Source organism: Talpa europaea (assembly GCF_964194135.1).
Source record: "Talpa europaea genome assembly, chromosome: 16".
Lineage (NCBI taxonomy): Eukaryota > Metazoa > Chordata > Mammalia > Eulipotyphla > Talpidae > Talpa > Talpa europaea.
In genome coordinates, this window is record NC_140084.1 from 44,702,603 (window position 1) to 44,722,664 (window position 20,062).

Here is a 20,062-nt window from a genome sequence, read left to right on the forward strand (position 1 = left end):
GGTTGTCCCCCGCCCTCTCAGCCTCAACTTCTTCCCCTGCAAAATGGGCGTCCAGGGCGCTCCCCCTCGCAGGCCGGGGGTCAGGTCCAGGGCTAAGCCGGGCCGCCGGCGAGCGATGCCGGAGGCGCGCGCCTGGGCCACCCCGGAGCCGCCCGCGACCACGTGGGGCGCGGCGGCGCGGGCGGAACGCAGGTCCCGCGGCTCTCGCGGCCCGCCCGGGCCTCTGCCGCGGGGGCGCCGGCGGAAGTGGGGGCGCCGGCGCCGCGGACCTCGGTGAGTGCGGGGCGTTGGTGCCGGGCCGTGCGCCGTCGCCGCTCCCTGGCCCCGGAGGCGCCGGGGGGACGCCTGCCCGAGCGGAGGAAAGCGCGGCCTGGACTCCGGCCCCGGGGGCCGGGAGGGACGCGGCGAGGGGCGGGGGAGGCGCGGGCGGGCGCCCTGCGCCCCCTCTGGGGACTCGGCTCCGCGGCGGCCGGGCCCGCGGTCATCCCCGCGCGCGCCGCGCGCGCCTGGGGTCGGGTGCCGGGAGCCCCGAGGCGGCCGCCAGTCCAGCCGCAGCGCCCGGGGCGGGGTGGGGAGTGGACGCCTGGGGGCCGGGAGGACCTACTTAGTATAAGAAAAGGAGAGCGGTGGGTGGCCAGGGTGGAAGCAAGAGAAAGCTGACCCGGCCAGGGGAGGGGAAGGAGTCTGTGTTTGGGGTGCGGACCCGATCGCGAGGCTCCATTGCAGTCATTTGCATCCAGATGGGACTCCTGGGTGGTGGGTGGACCTGGCAGCACCTTGGTGAATTAGGTCTGGGACCTCGCTGTTTACCGGATAACTCAGCAACTGGCGGCTGTGAAGGGCTAAATGTTTGTCCACCGAGCGCTCATTCCCGTTTTCTTGAAAGTGGACAGCTGAGGCCCCCAGGATAAAGACTCTCCCCTGCCATTGACCTGAGTGATGGGCTCTTAGATAAGTCGAATTCGTTTTTCTGGTGATGGGGGATGGGTCTGGACATTTTTCCTGGAATCTTTGAGCAACAAATCCTTGATATGGAGAGTGAAAGGATAAAGGACTCCGGGGCCTGGTCACCAGGAAAATGGATCATGCCTGCCAGGACACACCCTAGGTGACCTTTCCTCTGACCGGTTTCTTATCAGGTCACACCTTGGCTCCCAAAGCTCCAGCTGCTCCCCCACGCTGGCTGCAGAGGGCTGGGGTGATGGCCCAACTCCGTTCACCCCAACCTGGTGTTGCTTTCTTTTTCTGCCACGCAACAGCTTGCACCAGTAGATGATTGGATATAGCCCAGCTTTAGTTACCTCTTCGAGAAAATTGGGATTGCACTGCCTCCCCCCCCCCCCAGGACAAAAAAGTCCCTACTGGCCCACCCTTAATTTTGTTGTATCACAGGGATTTAACATAATTCTTTGGCCGCTGGCTTAATTGCCATCAGTCCTTTATTAAGTGCTAGCTCTAGAGACGGGTATTTCTCTCCCTAAACACTCCAGTGTAACCGAGGCTGGGCAAAAACACTGGGGACTAATAACCCTCACTAAACTTGGAGTAAACACTGGGGACTAATAACCCTCACTAAATTTGGAGTGAAGTGGACACATTAATTCTAAAACTTGTATATCCCTTAATCTCATTCACAGAAGTAACCTTCTGATTAACTGGAAAATGTCAATATCCTTTAATCCCATTAACTGGCCATCGCCAAAACCTAGGGAGTCTTGGCAGCACTTGGCTGCCCACCTGTGACTATGCAGTTGCTTCCTTTCACCAACTCTCTCCCTCCGCAGGGCAGCAGCCTCCCTGCCTGCCCGTGACCTGCCCCATGCCAGGGCTTCCCTTCACTGACCTCCTTCAGCGGTGGCCGCTCTCCTCAGGGCTATCCACCTGCAACCACGCAGGCCTCTCAGCAAACCTGTCCCTTTCGGGGCAGCTCTTCCTGCCCGCTTGTGTCTATGCAAGTGTCTTTTGCTATCCTATCCCTTTTCTAATAATCCTGCTCTTTATATATGTGTGTGTATATATATATATATATACACACACACACACACACACACACACCCCAACCTTGGGAGTCCTCCTGGACTCATCGGATACCCTGAAACCATCAGTAAATAGTGAAAGCTCTCATCTCAGCCTTCAGAACATACCCTAATCTGATCACTTCTTCTACCTCACTGGCCCCACCCTTATCTTTCATGACTAGTGTGGCTTCTGTCTGGGTTTCCTGCTTGTCTCTGTCCTCCACAGTGCTGCAGACTGAGGGATCCTGTGAAAACTGGTCAGACCCTGACACTCCTGCATAGAGTTCCCTTGTCTCCCATCTCACCCAAAGTTCTCACAAGGGCCGTCAAGGCCTCTGCGTGATCTGCCCCTGCCCCCACCTCCTCCACGATGGCCTCCTTGCTCCACATCAAAGTCACCCTTCCATGAGATTTCATTTACTGTGCTTTTTGACTGGAATACGTCTTCCCCACATCGTCAGGACTCAATTCTGTGACTTGACTCAGGTAACCTTATCAGGGAGATCTTCCCTGAGTACTCTTTCTGGGAACTACCTCTTGCCTCCAAGGCTGGTCAGGTGTCCCCTCTGGGTTTTTTTGTCTTTTTTTTTTAAAGAGCAGGTTTATTAGAAAAGGGACAGGACAGTAAAAGACACTTGCATGGCTTCTCTTCACTGACCTCTCTCAGCAGAGGCAGCTCTCCTCAAAGCCCTCTGGCTTCTTGAAGCCCCCAGGCTCCTTCATTCCAGCCTGGTGCACTCTGGATCCTCACTGTCTGGGCTGAGTCTTTGTCACCCTCTGGACTGTGAGCCCAGCTGGGCAGGGCTGGGTTGTTTCACTGAGCTGCGTCCCCAGCACTGCCCAACACGGGGTGGACACAGAGGAGGCACTCAAATAATGGGTGCCGATAATGTGGATGGGTGAATCTTAACATTCCTGCAACCAGCACTTAACTGAATTGCTCCTGTTTCTCAGGTCCTAGGTGGGGTTGGGAATGGAGTTGTAAAGATAGAGGACCCGACTCTTCTCTCACAGGCTTCTGTTTCGTGGGAGGACAAACAGCTTGTAGGTAAGCAAGCAAATAGATTGCCAGAAGTGACTATGAAGAGAAGATGATGCAGAGTAAAAGAGTTACTGCTTCCCACCCTGAAAAGGTAGAAATTTGAGCAGCAGCAGCCTGAGAGAAACAAGGGAGGAAGATGAGCATGCAGCTGGAAATGTATATATCTCCCATCTAGAAGAGGATTCCAGGCACTCAGAACAGCAAGTGCAAAGGCCCTGAGGCAGGAATGTACTTGGCTCATTCAAGTAACAATAACAGTGAGGAAGGCTAGAGGCATGGGAGATGAGGTCTGGGAAAGCATAGGGTCTTGTGGCCATTTTAAGGAACTTGGCTTTTGCAACAAGAGAGGGGACAGCCATGGAGGGCTCTGAACTGAGGAGGGGTTATGATCAGACTTAGTTCTCAGAGGATCCCTCTGGCATTCGAGTGGGGTCCAGACTGTGGGGTGGAGGTAGCAGCTGGGAGCATGTTGGGGTGAGGGCCCAGGAAGGGGCAGAGTGGGGAGGTCAAAAGTCACTGGATTCTCAATGTGATTTTTTAAAAATTTATTTATTTATGCATACAAGAGCTGGGGTATAGGCCAGAGGTGTGGGGGGTGGTGGTGAGAGGATTCACAAGAGACAGGGTGGGGAACAGAACAGGCAGACTGAAATACACTGCTGAGGGGAGCAGTGGGCGAGTCAGGAGAGGTCTGCTGCACCATGGGGTTGCTCCCTGGCTGGCCGGGGATCGAACTCAGGCTGCAGATTGCTTCAGAGTGCGGTGCTTTAGCCCCTTGCGCCACCAGGGAGGCCCTCTCAATGTGATTTTGAAGGTGGAGCTGACAAGGTTTACTGATGGATTGAATGTGGGTGGGAGAGAAAGTAGAGTCCAAGACACTGTGGGATCACCAAACTCCTTTGCCCAGCAACCCTTGGGGGGCTTCTTTTATGCTTCATTTCGCAGATGAGGAGTCTGAAAAAGGAGGAGGCTGCTTATAGGGTAGCAGGAACCTGCTTGGAGTGAGTCTGAGAGGGCTGGGAACTGTCTTCTCCCTAGTCTATGCCCCTGTCCTCTGCCTGGTGGTAAGCTGTAGCCAGTTGCAGCCTTGTTAGCTAAGAGTGGGTTTTATACTTCTAGGTGGTTGGAAAAGTAAAACTTTGGTGGTGTGTGAAATTCACTAAAATTCAAATTCCAGTGGCCTCCCAGGTGAGGATCTTGGCTCAGGGCCACGTTTATTGCTCACCTGTTGCAGGGCTGCTTTCCTGCTACTGTGGCAGAGTTGGGGAGTTGTGACACAGACCCTATGGCCGATAACCTAAACTGTTTACTCTTAGGTCCTTTCCAGAAGGACCTCAAGAAGGAATTTGCTGACTTGTGCTTGTAAGGATTTGTTTTGAGTCATCAGTGGAGGTGTCCAATCCGTAGGACTTGACAGCTAGTTACAGAGGTGTTGGGAAAGTCTGGGACAGGGACAGAAAGGGGTTGGGGTGTAGGTGACATTTTTTTAAGGGACATGGAGGAATTACAATACACCCCTTTTTAAAATGAAGATTTACAAGTTATTTGGAATAACTTACACAAATACATGGTACTGAATCCAAAAGATACTAAAAGGTGGACAGCTAAGAGTCCAGCCCCACGCTGCAGCCTTGCATTTGGAGTAGTTGACTAAGCTTTTGCTGTTTTCCTGGGGCCCGTGGAACCGTTCTCTTTGAGGCGCTCCTGATTGACACCCCAAATAGAATCACAAAGGATTTGAAGGTGTTTCTCCAGAGCTGTGCCACAGCTGGCCATTTTTTTTTAAAACAGTTATTTGGGGCCTCCCTGATGGCGGTTCCCTGGATCCCAGTCAGGGTGTGAATCTGTTCGTTTGTTCAGTTTACAGCCTCTCCACCTGCATCTGTCTCCGCACTGCTTCTCAACTAGGGGCGATCTTTTATTCCTCAGGGGACATTGGCAATCTATGGAAACCTTTTTTTGGGGAGAGGGATTATAAAATGTAATTTTCCTTCTAGACTTTAATCATTTTTTTTTTTTTTTAGTAGAGGCATGTTTTATTTATTTGTTTGTTTGTTTGTTTTGTTTATACATGCACTGGGTAGTCAGAAGCGCGGGAGGGTGAGAGAATTCACCAGAGCCAGAGCGGGGAGCAGAGCAGGCAGAAGGACCGAAGGACACTGCTGAGGGGAGCAGCGGGCGGCAGGAGAGGTCTGCGCGCCATGTGGGACCCTCCTCCGGTGGCCGGGGAGCAGCCAGGGATCGAACCAGCGCCGCAGAGGCCGCGGGCAGCTTCGCAACCCAACGCTTAACCACTGCGCCACTGGGGAGGCCCTAGACTTTAATCAAAGGAGACATTTTTTTTTTGGTTGTCACATCTCGGGATGGGGGGCACTACTGACATCTAGTGGGTAGAGGCCAGGGATGCTGCTCAAATCCTACCCCTGTGCCCAGGACAGCCCCCGATAAGAAAACTAGACCACGATCCAGTTCCAGAGTCACAAGTGAGGAGTTGACTTCCACAGTCCACGCCAGCAGTTAAGAGTGACTGGACCCGGATGTCAGCGATAGAGTAGGGAATGTCAGATTGGGAATTGCTAGGATTCCACCACCTCCTCTTTCTCTTTTGGGACCTTAATTTTTAAAAAATCCAGGCTAATTTTGTGTGTGTGTGTGGACTGTTCCTCAATTTGCATCTCTTCAGGATTAGATTCAGGTGATCCATTTGGGGCAGGAATACCACAGAAGTGGTGCCCTGTGCTTAGCCTATCAGGAGACAGGACATCTGGTTGCCGCATTATCAGCCATGCTGATTTTTGTCCCCGAGCCAAGGTGTTATCCCTAGGTTCCTAGGTTTCTACACTATAAAGTTAGTGTCTGTAACTGTCATGTTAACATATGAACCGTTGCAAAATTTTTTTAAAGATTTATTTATTTATGCATACAAGAGCTAGGGCACAGGCCAGAGATGCAGGGGGTGAGAGGATTTACCAGAGACAGAGTGGGGAACAGAACAGGCAGACTGACTGAAACACACTGCTGAGGGGAGCAGCAGGCGAGACAGGAGAGGTCTGCTGCGCCATGTGGGTTGCTCCCTGGCGGGGATCAAACTCATGCTGCAGTGGCTAAGGATAGCTTGATAGCGCTGAGACACTTTAACCCCTGTGCCACCAGGGAGGCCTGGGCTTCATTCTTGCAGCAAATATTTGTATGGTTGGAGACTGGGAATAAAACTGGGATAAAAGTAGACAAAAGTCCCTGGATCTTATGAATGACTGCCACTTCCTGGGAAGGGGGACTGGTACAAATTTTAGGAGGGGAAATCAGGAATTGGGTTTTTAACAAATTAAGCTGAGAGGCGATAGAAAAGCCTCCGTTCTCTGTCCTCCCTCAGTGATTTCCCTGCTTTTCTTCATCCAACAGCCAGGACAATGCAGACTCCGCTGACCATTCCTGTACCTGTGCTCCGGCTTCCCAGGGGCCCTGATGGCTTCAGCCGAGGCTTTGCCTCCAATGGACGCAGAGCTCCCCTGAAACAGATTCCTGAAATTTCAGAGTCTTCTGTGGCACAAGAATCTCGGGAATCCCAGGAACAGCGAGCCCGTGCCGCACTTCGGGAGCGCTACCTCCGCAGCCTGCTGGCCATGGTGGGCCGCCAGGTGAGCTTCACATTGCACGAGGGGGTGCATGTGACTGCTTACTTTGGAGCCACCGACCTGGATGTGGTCAACTTCTACGTGTCGCAGCTGCAAACTCCAATAGGTGTGCAGGCTGAGGCACTGCTGCGGTGTAGCGACATTATTGCGTACACCTTCAAGCCTTGACGACATCGTTGTGTTCACCTTTCTGCTGTAGGCTTAGCCAGAGTATCCCAGGTTCCTGAGTTCTGGAACTCTGGGCCCCACAAAATTTGGACCTCCCTTGGAATTTTGAGACGAACTCCAAGCAACTGTGACTTCTTGGAACCGCCCGGGTCTCCACAGTAAAATTCTCCAACCTCAGGAGTCTTTGTTCCCCTGGAAAGGAATGCTCTACCTCACAGAACTCTGAGCAACAGAAACATGGGTGGTTCCTGAAGACTGGGGGCAGGGAGGGAATAAAGCAGTGCAAATTGCAGAGTGAAAAGTTGTTTATTGAAGCAGGTGCAAAATATGGCCACCGTGAAGATACTCCCTAATACTCCCCTCCCGCCAAAGAGCCAATGTATCCAGAAAAATTCACCTCCTGTGTCTTTTTTTTTTTTTTTAATGTACCCTGTAGGGATAGAGCCAAATTTAGCTACCCAAGAGCAGAACCCAGTGGAGTGGGGCCCGGAAGGGGCTGGGAGGTGTTACAGGGACATCCTTTTCCCCCTAACAGGAGCTCAGATGAAAGTGCAGAGCGGAGGTTTGCACCACCGCACGTGGGAATGGCCGGTGCCACGTGACGGCCTGAAGTGAAAGATTTAGTCTCAAGTTCTTTGCGGGGCAGCTGGTCGAACAAGGCGAGGGGTGTGGCTCGCCCGGGGTTACCGGGGGCTCACTAGCACCCCCACCATCGCCCCGGTCCCCAGGTGGTGTGGACCGCCCACTAGTGGCCGCTGATTCGCTTCACCGCCCAAGCGGGGAGGGGTCGGGCCCTGTGTGGCTGCGCCAAGGAGAAAGGCTGGGGATGAAGGGCTTGGGTGACGCTTCGCGCCTTCTCCATGTCGCTCCAGCTGTGCAGCGCCCGGCCCGTGCCCCTCCCTTCCCTGAGCACAGTGGTTAATGGTCTTTCAGCAGATTAGCTTTGAAAAAAGTAATTTCTGCCCCAGAAGTTCAGGAAGTAAGTGAAGAGTTCCAGTAAGTGTCGGGGCGATCGGCGCCGGCGTCCTCGGGCCAGCCCAGGGCCTCGCCACGCCGCCGCCACTCACGGCGCCCCCTCCGGCCGGCCGCGGCCTCGCTCCCGGGTTGCCTTGGCAACGACGTGGCCCGCCCCGCCCCCTTTCGGGCTGAGCCCCGCCCCCGGGCGGCGGGGCGGGCGGGCCCGGCTCGGCGAAAGCGCCGAGGGGAAGGCGAAGCGAGCCTCGCGACCTCGCGGGGGGCGTGGCCTGAGCTGGGGACCGCTCGCGGCGCCGGGCGCCCCCCGCCCCGCCGCCCGCCGGCCGCAGATTCGCTTCGGGCCTCGGCTCCGCTTTCTTCCTTCCCGCGGCTTTTATTTTAACCAGGGGGGTGATGCTCCGAACGGGCTCGTTTATTCTCGTCTGTGAACTTAAACTGCACCTTTCGCAACGTTATCCGAATAAAGGGCCCGACCGGTGAAACTGCCCTCCGCAACGGAAGGCTGGCGCGGCCCGGGCACGGGGCGCGGCTTCCTCCCCGGGCGGGGCCCCGCGCATCCCCAGCCGGGGCGGCTCCGACCCGCTCCTCGCCTTCCAAGTTCGCATCCCTCTGTCTCTCTCCTCATCAGCTGGCCGGGCTCTGCCAAGCCCTCGTTTTTATTTCTGCCAGCTCCGCCTCCTCCTCCACGGCCGCGGCTCGCGACGCCTGTGAGCAGCGCGCCCGCACGGCAGACACCGGGGGGCGGGCGGGGGCGGCCGGGTTCGCGCCTGCGCGCTGCTCCGGGCGACGGCGTCCGCCTCGCCCCGCCCCCCGCGCGCTGCCGTTCCGGCCCCGCAGATTCGCGGCTCACGTCGCTTTCCGCCGCGACGCCTCCTGCCGCCGGCCCCTCCCCTCACCCAGCCGCCCGGCACCGCCGCCTCCCAGCAGCCCGAAGAGATTTTCTGCTTTTCTCAGCGCACGGCGGGCGCCGCGGCCCGGCACGAAAGTGCGGCTGCGAACGATCAGGCGCGCGCGGGGCTCGGGGGAGGCGCGCTCGGGCCGCCGGCGGCTGCGACTACGACGGCCCGGGGAGCGCACGGAGGCGGCGCCTGAAGCGGCGGCGGAGCCGATGCCCCGGGACGGCGGGCGGGCCCGGAGAGACGAGTCCGGGGCCCGGGGCATGTCCCCGGGGCCCCCGTGAGGAGGCGGCCGCGGCGGCGATGGAGATCCCGCCGCAGGAGGCGCCGCCCGGGCCGGGCGCGGACGGCGATGCCGAGGAGGCCCCCGCCGAGGCCCGGTCTCCCAGCCCCACGTCGCCCCCGGCCGACGGACGCCTCAAGGGAGCGGCCAAGCGCGTCACGTTCCCCTCGGACGAGGATATCGTGTCCGGAGCGGTGGAGCCCAAAGACCCTTGGAGACACGGTAGCTATGGCCGGGGCGCTGGAGCGGAGGAGGGTCGAGGGGGACCCCGAGTCAGTGCAGCGCCCGGCCCGGAGGTGGCACCCACCAAGTCACACCTGATCATGACTGAGAGAGACAATCGTCGGCTTCGAGCTGGAGGGTGTTGGGGGTGGGGGTGGCTGTAGCGTTGGAAGAAGAGTAGCAGGTTTACTGCCCCCCCCACCCTTTCCCCCCACCATTCCCCCCAGGAAGGTGATCGTTTTAGGAACTAGATCGACGAGCCGTTAAAGTTTGGTGGCTTGGGAGATGGGGCGGGCGGTACTTCGAGTTCATAGTTCCCCTAAAGAAGGGGAGAGCGCCCAGTTAGGGGCGGGAGAGTGGGTCAGCCTTGGTGCTGAAAGGGCCGTTGGAGGAGTTTGATGGGCCCGTGGGGATGGAAGAAAGGTTAGGTTGCTATCTGCAAAGACTTGGGGCAGCGGGGTGGTCATGTCACTCACTCTCTTGGCAGAAAGAAGGAAGAGGAATAAACCTGGACTGTGGCTGGAGAGGAGTGAATCCTGGGGATTGGGAAAGGATCTGATGATAAATTCCCAGAAAAGGAGCAGAACTGGTGGTCATTTGCCGGGGTGGGTGAGAGGAGGTGTTAGAAATGTTGGCATTAAGAAGAAGAAAAGGCACTCCCGAAAGAGGAAGCAGAAACATTATCAGTCTCTTAGGAGCAGAGGAACTTTGGGGCCCCGCTCTAGAAGGATTTTATTTTTTTTCCCCCTGGCAAAGAGATCCTGGTCAGTAGAAGATGGTGAGAGAATGAAGTTTGGGAGCTCGAGGTGTGGGGGAACGGTCCCCTGGAGAAGGTCAGGTTATTGTTGGAATGGGAAGGCAGCTGCAAGAGTGTGTACCCCGGGGGCTGGCAAAGTGGAGAGTGGCCCCATACAAGGACAGCGGAGTTGAGTTTCTCCCTGCCCTGAACAAGTCTGTCAGTCTTGCTAGGGTGGAGCCTGCCAAGAGAGGGATCAGACAGACTGACCCTGGCTTTATAGAAGCTCCCTGGGGAAAGAGGAGGAACTGTCACAGTATGTGGGCAGCGGACAGCTTGGTGGCTTTGATGTGACAGTGAGACGCATGGTGGCTGGAAGCTGGACACACAGGGAGCCTGCCATGAGTGTTGAAGAGTTATGGGTAATTTAAGATTCTTGGCTTTGGGAGTCAAGCAAGCCCTTGGGCTGTAGGCCCCAGGGATAGGTGGTCGCTTCGGGGTTGGAGGGCTTGGTGGCGAGGAAGGGAATAGTCGCATGGGCCCTGCCAGCAGCTTGGTATCCACTCCAGCGAGTTCAGGGCAGAAAGGGGCAAAGACCTGGAGAGGCAGAGCAGGGAGGTGGAGAGCAGGGGCTCCGGTTCCAGTCCTGACTCCCATTACCCACATCACGACCTTGGACTAGTCGCCTCACTCCTCTTAGCCTCAGTTTTCCCATCGGTAAAGTGGCACAGGGCTTGAGAGAGGACTCAGCGGGGTTGGGTATGGAAAGTCATCAACCAGGGCCTGTCTTTGTGAACTGGCCATTCGTGTCGGTCATTTTAGGGGCCAGTCTAGCGGGGTGGGGCTCTGGATGTTTCTGCTTCCCAGGCTTCCAGGAACGGGATGGAGATGGCAGTCAGTGTTTGGTCACCGGGTAAGAGGGAGGGTAGATGGTCAATTTGTGGGGGGAGCTGATGGGATTGGCATGGCGTGAGGAAGGGGTAGCTTCGGGCCTGCAGGTTCCCAGTAGAGGAACAGCTGTGTGTAGCCAGCTGTTTGCCTTTGAGTAAGCGGTTTTTCCTCTCCGAGCCTCCTGTTTCGTTCTCTGCAAATGGAGGTGCTAATTTCTACCATGGGGTAGCGGCGAGGATTAAGTAAGATAGTTCTCCTTCGTGCCTGCCACATAAATAGCAGCTGCTGTTATCCAAGCAGATTCAGTTTGTGGTTTTCATGGGCTGCCTTGGAGAGGCAGTGGGGGAGCTTGAGGGGAGGGGAGAGAGGGCAGTTGGAGCCCTGCTGGGAGGAGCTGAGGGCACTGCTGATGATTGGTCTTGGTTTGGCTGGGTGAGGGGAGAAGGAGGTGCTGCCTGGGGTGGGGGGGGGGGTGTCTCTCACTGCTGGAAGCTGAAGAGGAATGGTGAGGACTGGGCAGGGCTTGCTCCCTGGGAGGAGTCGGTGGGTCCGAGGTGCGGACGTGGCTCCCGTGCCCTGCTGGTGGAGTTGGTCTGCCCTAGCTGGGGAGAGGGGTTGAGGAGGATTTGGGTTGGCAGTGCAGGAGTCGGGTGGTCTTGGGCCCTGGGCAGGGGAACCGTCATTGGTGAAGTTGGTGAGTTTGGGCAATGGGTTTAATGTGCAGGACTGCATGATGCGGCGGCCGGAAGTGCCGAGGAGCAGGGGGCTCGCCTCTGCCAGGGGAGGCCAGCGGAGTTGTTCGCTGGCCGGGTCTGAGGGAGGTGGGGGCCCACTGGGTCACAGAAGAGGAGATGCTGTGCGGTCGAGCCCAGGGGCTCCCTGTTGGAGAGGCCAGAGGGACTTCTCCGGGGGCCGTCAGCAAGGCAGCCAGTCCTGGGGGAGGGCTGGGAGACTTAGCGTCTGAAAGGGGGTGTCATATGAGCTGTGCTGGTGACACCACCCCAGGCCAGTGGGTGAGGAGGAGTTGGAGGGTCGGCCCTGGGGGAGGGTCATGCAGAAACTGCGCCTCCCTTGGAGAGAGGGAGAAATGAGGATGTCCCGACCCCCACTTGGGCCGGGAGGTGCAAGGAAGCCCCTGGGCGGGAGAACACGGTGCTCGCGGCATCGGGAGACCCCAGCGCAGCGTGCCCATTCAGCAGAGCCTTGCCCTCCATGGAGGACAGCTCAGCCGGGCTCTGACAGCGCCTCTGATGGGGTAAAGAAGGCCTGGGGTGGAGAAGTAGTCGAGCTGGGTGGGAGCCTTTGGGGGTGTCTGTCTGAGGACAGGCCCTGCTAGAGGTCATGCATCGGGAGATCTCCTAATGGGGCATTGCTGGAGGCCAGAGGAGCTGGAGGCGGGAGACTGTGGGAGGGTCTCTGGCCGCAGCCAGTGCTCAGAAGGGCCTAGCGCCCTCTCAGCGTCCCCACGGCCGCCACGGCTGCTTATTTTCCTCACGCCTGCATGGCCAGCTCGTGTGGCCCTGCGCTGCTTGTGGTGGTGGCCTTCCCCCCACCACAGCGGACACAGACTGCACCCCTGTACCCTCATCTCCGAGTTCGTGGCCCTTCCAAGGACATGCTGCGATAGCGCTTGAAGGAGCACGGACGGGCACGTGCGCAGCTATTTGGAAGGGGTGAGGCCAGGCCGTATCTCAGATCCATCTTATCAGAGTGTCATCGGAGGGGGCTGGGCAGCCGGGGAAGTGGAAAGCGGTCACTGGCCTCTGTGGCCTCCCGTGAAGCCCTTGTTCTTGCTGAGCCTTATTTGTTTCCTCATCTGTGAAGTGATTCCTGCCCCGACATCAGAACCTGGTGGGGCGGGTCCCCATGGCGAGCTCTTACGCGGGGATGGGGGAGGCAGGGTGGAAACTGTGAGTGGATCAGGCTGCCTCAGTATTGTCAGGCTGAACTCATGTGTGCTCCAGGCTCCCTGGGGGGTGCAGTGTGCAGTGGGGGTGCCAGTAGAGGAGGGGCCAGGCGGGCGCACCCCATCCCATCCCATCCGCGGGGGCAGGCCATGTGGTCCCAGCTCTGAGGGCCAAGACCAGACTCGTACAACGACAGGCGTGATCTGCAGGCCAACTACAGGGTGACCTGAGCTCAGCCCAGTCTCAGCAGCACGCTGCTGTGCGAGGAGGAGCGGAGGGGAGGAGGGGTGTGCAAGGCAGGCGAAGGGGATCCACACTCCGGGAGGCTTGTCTCCCCAGCCCTCCAGTTCTGCCAGTGACTCATTCCCCACTCCCTGACCTCCAGCCAGAGAGTCGGTCCTGGAGGGGGAGCTTTGCCCACGAGAACACTCCTGTGAGGTGGCGGTATCTGCAGCGTGAGGGGATCCCAGACTTCAGTGGGGGGTGGAAGGAGGGGGCGGCGGGGCAGTAGCCGTGGTGTTCTTGCCTGGGAAGCAAGGAGAGTGGAGCGCCTCCCTGTTTGCTCTCCTGAAACCTGTGCTGCAGATGCAGCCCTCAGAACTGGTCTGACGAGTAGAAATGCACCTGTCAGTGGCAGACAGAAGCCCGCAGGTAAAGAATAGGCTCTTTCTGGTCTAAGTGGGAGTAGAGAACGGGGTCTTGGAGGGCGCCTCCATGCTTTCTCTGGGTCCAGCCTCCTCCTACTGCCGACATCACCACTCTGCCGTGTGACTTTGGGTGATTTGCCATGTGACTTTGGGCAACTGTTCTCTCTGGGCTGCAGTTTTTCTGTCTGTAAAACGCAGCCGACACTAGTACCTCCCCATAGGTGATCTCGGCTTAAGTGCGACAGCAGCCCCTGGCGAGCGCTCAGCAACGTCTCCCTTGTTGCCCTGGCACTGCCGTTTTGCTGCCCCCACCCCTCGGTGTCTGTTTCACGTCTCTGTGTGCATTTGTTCCGGGCTTTCTCCCGGTCTGGATCCTGCTTCCCTGGGGCCTCCTCCCCCCAGATGAGTGCCCCGACCGTGCCTGACCTGGTGTGGGGTAGACCTCGGGCTCCAAGCTGGACCCCGCGTTAGGAGCTGGATGCCCGCGAGCAAGTGGCCCGATCTCTGAGCGAAAATTGAATCAGCTCATCCTGGCCCACCAGCCTGAGGCAGCGAAAGGACCCTGGTTCTAGATTCCAGGGGTTAGCACAGCCTCTCCAGGCTGCAGGCCCCTCTAGAATGGGCGGCCCCCACCCAGTCCCCCGCGGGCGGACAGGACAGCTTGATGGCGCTGTAGTGACCAGGCCCTTCGCGCGCCCAGACCCCGCAGGCTGCCCCCCCACCCCGACTTTCCACCTCCGCCTCTGTGCCTCTGTATTTGTGTTCGCATCGTGTTTCCCTCTTCAAGGGCAGAGACTGTATGCGAGTCACCTCCGTGCCCGGTCTGGAGCGGAGGAGGCCGCAGGCACGGCACGAAGAGCAGAAGAATGTGGTTTTTCCTCAGCACCAACACCCCGTGGTGGTATTTGGGAAAAACCCTGCTGGTGTAGTTAATGTTGTCCGTGCCAGGCTGGGGGCGCTTCCTCAGAAATCTGTGGGCACATAGATCGTCCTCTGTGGTGAACCCCCAGAAGGAGCAGGCAAAGCTAGTGCTCAGTCGGCGCAGCGCGGGCAGGTGGGCGTGCGTGCTCCGGGGGCGCAGTGCGTGCTCTGCGGTCTCTCCTGGTGCTGCTGGCGGTATTAGGACGAGCAGCCAGATGCCCTGGGCTGCTTGGAGCGGGGGCCAGGAGTCTGTTTGCGCCAGGCTCCCCAGCGGCCACCGCGGCTGTCCTGCACAGGCTTCTTCAGCTCCGTCCCCGCTGCCTTCCAGACCGCGGCTCGAGGCTGCTGGGGAACTCGTCGACTTGCTGAGGAGCAAATTGTTAGCTGAGCGTGGAAATGTCTGACTTGAGGTCGCTGCAGAAATTGAAGTTGGGAAGGCAGCTGCCGCAGGAGCCCGAGGGTCCTGGGCAGAGACCCCCGACTCTTCACAGGCTCTTCCGAGTCACCACTCAAGTCTTCCAGGCCCTGCCCCACCAGCCAGACCGTCTCTGTGTATCATTTCAGTTTGGTCTCGCGGCTGCCTCAGGAGGTAGGTGCTGGTCTTGCCAACTTGTAAGTGAGGGGGTGGAGCCCCAGAGAGGTGAGGTCACTAACCAGAGGCCACCCAGCCAGTCACTGGTCCAGCTGGGATTCAAACCCAGCCGGGCAGGCTCCCGTGTGCGCGCATCCCGCGTGCTGGTTTCATGAGCTCTGTCTGGCAAGTTGCTGCTTTCAGTTGACAGCTCCGGCCTCGCAGGCTCCAACAGGAGTGAGAAACAGGCCAAGTAAAGGACCTGGCCCAGTAGACGCTCAGAGGCCTGGCAGGCCCGTGCGGCCCCTCTCCCCTCAGCATCGTCCCTTCTGATCCTTGACCCGAGTTCTTCCCGTGCTCCCTAGCGATGGTGATGTGGTGGGTGCTCAGTACCCCCTGTTGGAGTGACTCGGTGGCCTCGTGACTGGGCATTTGTTCAGCGTGACGTGGTCCTGGCAGGAGTCAAGGGTGAGGGAAGAAGCTAGACCCAACCCCTGCCTGGGTGGAGGCCTCAGCTGAGTGGCTGAGCGAGGGAGACACATGTAAACGACTCATCAAACCAGGCTTCCCAGGACTCTGATCAGGAAGAGCTCCAAGGTGAGCGCAGACGGGGGAGGGGGTGGGGTATAAGGTCGGGCGGGCAGGCCAAAGCTGCCTGGAGAAAGGCCTCTGAGGCCTAGAGAGTCACAGGAGTTAGCCGGAGGTCTGTGCAGAGGGTCGGCCTGAGAGGGTGAGTGTGGCGCATCAGGGGCGCAGACGGAAGGCAGACTTAGCCGGGGAGGCGGCAGGAGGGCCAGAGGTGAGGGCGGTGGGGAGGTGCAGAGGTGTTCAAGGAGCATGCCTGGGCTTTTTAACAGAATCTGGTGGGGGCGGAGGGTGGAGGGGGTGAGATTGAGGCGGAGAGATCAGGGGGTGGTCATGGGCTGACGTAGGCTCTTGACTTTTAGTTACCCCGAACTGGCTAATCGCTGACATTTGACTTCATTGATTTATTCATGTAATTTTTTTAAAGATATATTTATTTATGCATACAAGAGCTGGGGTACAGGCCAGATATGTGGGGGTGAGAGGATTCACCAGAGACAGAGTGGGGAGCAGAACAGGCAGACTGACTGAAATACACTGCTGAGGGGAGCAGCGGGCGAGACAGGAGAGGTCTGCTACACCGTGTGGGTTGCTCCCTGGCCGGGGATCGAACTCTTGCTGCAGAGACTGCGGATTGCTTCATAGTGCGGTGCTTAACCCCTTGCGCCACCAGGGAGGCCCTATTCATGTAATTTTTGAACCTCCCCCTTCCCCAGAAGTTTTTCCCACTGCCACTGCAACACCCTCTGAGGCGACAGCTTTCCCCTCGCGGCTCTCCTTGCATCTCTGGGCTCCTTCCCGGGGCACCCACCTGCCCTGGGGTGGGTGGCGTGTGGAATGTGCACTTGGTGGCTTGTACCGCCTGCCCCAAGCGGCCTCAGCAAGGACCTTCACCTTCCCGGGCCCTGTAGATCCCACTCTCCCCAGGTCCGGAAGTTCTATGAACTGCCCCAAATCCTGCTGGGGTCTTACTCTGTCAGAGGAGTAGCCTGTCACTCCTCTAAAATCCAGGAAGTTCTGAATTCCTGCTCACATCTGACCCCGGGGTTTCCTATAGGAGGAGGCGACGGAACCCCAGTGGGCTGTGGAGTTGTGTCTGTGAAGTGGTGGTAACCCGAGGGCAGCCAGGGGCTTGGGCTTTGGAGCCCACTGGTGCCAGTCCGCCTCCACCCTCAGCTTCTGCGGCGGAATCCCCATTTGATGGGGACTGAGCTTACTCCAGGCTTGGAAAGTGACTGGCTATCGCTGGGGCTTGGTGCAGTTGACCGGGGCCGCTCCTTGTGTCCAGACAGCCGTGGCTCCTCCTCCCGCCTGTCCCCTCTGCGAGAGTTCAGGGGGGTGACTTCAGCAGTGGCAGCACTGAGGGCGCTTCCCGAAACCTCCCTCCCCCTTCGTGAAGCCCTTTTGGTGGACGAGGAGTCTATGTAGGGCCTTTGGGCTCAGGGAGGAGTCAGCCCAAGGGCCTTGGCAACCAGGGGAGCACCCCAAATCCACATCTGGGGAGAAAGCAGCACCTCTGCCCACGCTGGCCCCTGCTGCTCTTGTCAGGATGGCCCCTGGCGCCTTTGGCAGCTGAGATCAGGGGCAACCCCTGCGCGGCTGAGCCCCGGTGGGCAGTCTGGTTTCAGTTTGTGTGGGAGAGGTGGAGGCTCCCTGGTGCTGGGCGGGGTCTCAGGCTCGGTGCCAAAGCGGTAACAGAATCATCGTGTGTTGGGGTCGCCCGATGAAGGCTCCCCGCCGGGTCCCCAGAATCCTTCACGGTCCCTGGCCCTTGACGGGCTCGCAGAGGAGTGGACTGGAAGCAGATGGAGGTGGATGGAGATCCATGCCCCCTTCCTTACTCTCGGGCTGGGGGTGGGGTGATGCTTGGGGAGTGTCTGCTGACAGCCTCCTGCTCCGTGTGACTCGCCCGCTGCCTGCTCCCTTCCCAGCAGAAGCTGGAGCCCGGCGGGGAGCCCTGCCGGCTGCTGCTCTGTGAGGGCCCTGTTGAATCCCAGTTGGGATGTCCTCCCCGCGTGGGTGGGTGGGCTCCTCTTGCAGGGGCCCCCGCTGGGGTCAGATTCGTGTGCCACTTCACACCCACCCCGAGTCTCCACAGTCCTAGTCTCCCGCCAGCTGCCGTCAGCGTCAGCGTTGGTGGGAGAGCTGCTCGTGCTCTGTGCACCCTCCCCTTTCTGCAAAGCAAAGCACCTTCACAGCTGAATCCACGGGGTGTCTCAGCGCACAAAGGAGGAGGGGCAGGAGGGGCGCCGCTGGCAGTCACCAGGAAGTGAGCCTGCCGGGCAGCATCCTTCCGGTGACCAGCCTGGAGGTGAGCGGCCAGCTTTATGGAGCCCCCAGCAGGTCTCAGCGCTTTTCCTGCACTGAGGCGTCACAGCACCCAGGAGGGGAAAGCCAAGGGCCCGGGGAGCGGCATGGCCACGCAGCTCCCGAGGGGACGAGCCGAGCCGAGTTCCAAACCAGAAGTCACGGTCCTCATCCACTGCGCTCTTTCCAAAAAGCCTCCGAGATCAGTCCCCACCCCTGAGCTGGGGGGAGGCCCCTCCCAAGTGGATGTCCGTGCCCCACCTCCGACCTTGCCAACTCCTTCTCCAGCTCTGGCTCCGATGTCGCCTCCTCCAAGAGGCCCTCCCTAATCCCCTGCAGGGTTCTGCTGTACTCTGCCAGGTTCCCATGACACCTGCTCACACTGTTATGGTTTGTTTTGGGTCCATCTCCCCCCACTGGGCCCAGAAGCTCCGGGAGGGACTGCATCTTGTCCCGTCTGGCTCCCAGGAGGGGGTGAAACACTGAACACACCCAGGCACCCTAGGGACTCCGGGCAGAGTGGGTCTGCTAAGAAGTGCCCAGGGCTGGGGCCCAAACAGTGGGGAAAGGCAGGTGTCCTTTGGTGGATCATTTGTTGAGGCTTCCGCGTGTTCAGTCCTTCCTCACTAACCCAGGAATGTCCTTCCACTCGCTCGACCATGCGCCCGTGGAGGCCTCTTTCCGGTCCCCTCTCTAATCTAGAGGCGTGGACGTCCTACTGCAAATCTCACTTTATGACTTGCTCCCCACTGCTACCTTTCACACCCACCAAAAAGCTGACCCTTGCCACTCGCCCTCCCTGTGACCGGGGTGGCACTGCCCTCACACCACCCGGACTCCGAGAAGCAAGTGTGACACCAGGTGTGCTCCGGCGCCCACCTCCTACATCTTGCAGACCCGGAGCTAGCCGGCTGGTGGAGCAGGCCCTTGACTTGCTGTGCATCGTAGGCCAAGGCACTGCCCTCTCTGTGCGGCAAGAGGCTGTTTGCACTCTTTCCTCCCTGCAGGTGTTTCCCCATTGCTCTGCATAGGCCACACCCACCGCTTAGGGAACTGAGTGGTCCCCAGACTTCCTCTCCTTTGTGGGGTGGAGCCAAGAGAGGGGAGGCTCTAGTAACGGATCTGCTGTCCCACCTTTGTGGCAGATCTGAGGAGGTGGAGGATGTCAGCGGCACCCAGCGGCCGGCACCCAGCTCAAGCCTTGGTCCCTTCTCACCCTTCCTCCTTCTCACCCCTTGTTCTGTAACCCCCTTCCTTCCCCGGCTCGGGGGCCTCACTTCCCAGCCCAGTTCTCCCCACTTTGCTGACAGTGAAAGTACCCTGTTCCCCTAGGGAGCCTTCTTCCTTGCAGGGCTGGGGTCAGACCTCAAAGTCTGCGGTGCTGAGCTTTTGTACCCCTGTCCCAACCCTGCACACTCTGCGTTGTCCCTGTGGGGAGATCGGTCTGTACCCCACGGGTTGGTGAGCTCCAGGAGGGCAGGGTTAAGGCTGTCTCGGTCTCCAGGCAGAGCAGCTGCTCTGTGCGTGTGAATCACCGTGGAGCCCAGCCTGACCCTGTCTGGCCCAGCCCACCGAAGCTGAGTGCACCTGCCTTGCACGGACCTCACTTTTCTCCCGCCCACTCCCAGGAGGTGCAGTCACCCCGGATGCTGATGGTTGTTACTAAGGAACATGTCACTACCTTCACTCTCTTCTGACTGTAAAAGTAAGCCATGTTCTCTAGTTTAAAAAAAAAAGAAGAAAATAAAACGACTTGTTAATCTCACCATCTGGAACATTTGTTAAAAAGCAGCTCTGCTGAGATATAATTCACATACATTGCATCCATGCATCATGCACGGTTTATTGGTTTTCCATTTTTCAACCCCAAATCCTCACACCGCCCTCCTCCGCCACAGCGCTCTGCTGTTCCTCTGGCTCCTGGACATTTCCTGTGTTTGCAGTCGTGCAGCGTGTGACCTTTCGCGTGTGCTTCTCTCACTCAGCATCGTTGTCAGAGCTCCCCCACGTCGCGGTGCATGTATCCGTACGTCCTTCCTTTTTATTGCTGAGTAATGTTCCCTTTTCTGGACGGGCCACATTTTGCACCCAGAGATGTGCGTTTGCGTTGTTTCCACCTTCCGGCTCTCACGAGGATCGCTGCTGTGGCTGTTCCTCTGCAGGGGGGCGCGCGGATGCGTGTTTTCACTTCTCTAGGCGTGGAATTGCCAGGTCTCTCCGTGACTTGGTGTCACCGTTTGGTCTCCCTGGCGACCGCT

General features: G+C 58.6%; 2 protein-coding genes across 2 annotated transcripts in view; both read left to right on the forward strand.

Moving 5' to 3' along the window:
* Positions 1–267: 267 nt before the first annotated feature.
* On the forward strand, positions 268–7,094 carry GEMIN7 (gem nuclear organelle associated protein 7). Its single transcript, XM_084257922.1, has 2 exons — positions 268–273; positions 6,463–7,094. The coding sequence occupies exon 2, from the start codon at positions 6,471–6,473 to the stop codon at positions 6,861–6,863; it is 393 nt and encodes a 130-aa protein (XP_084114048.1). The 5' UTR covers positions 268–273; positions 6,463–6,470; the 3' UTR covers positions 6,864–7,094.
* Positions 7,095–9,037: 1,943 nt separating this feature from the next.
* The window catches only part of PPP1R37 (protein phosphatase 1 regulatory subunit 37), a gene marked incomplete at both ends in the record, with an annotated part of 33,560 nt that continues 22,535 nt past the window's right edge, over positions 9,038–20,062 (forward strand). Inside the window, one exon of the mRNA XM_084256802.1 lies at positions 9,038–9,239. Coding sequence (XP_084112928.1) covers positions 9,038–9,239 — 202 coding nt within the window. The remainder of the gene's footprint in view (positions 9,240–20,062) is intronic.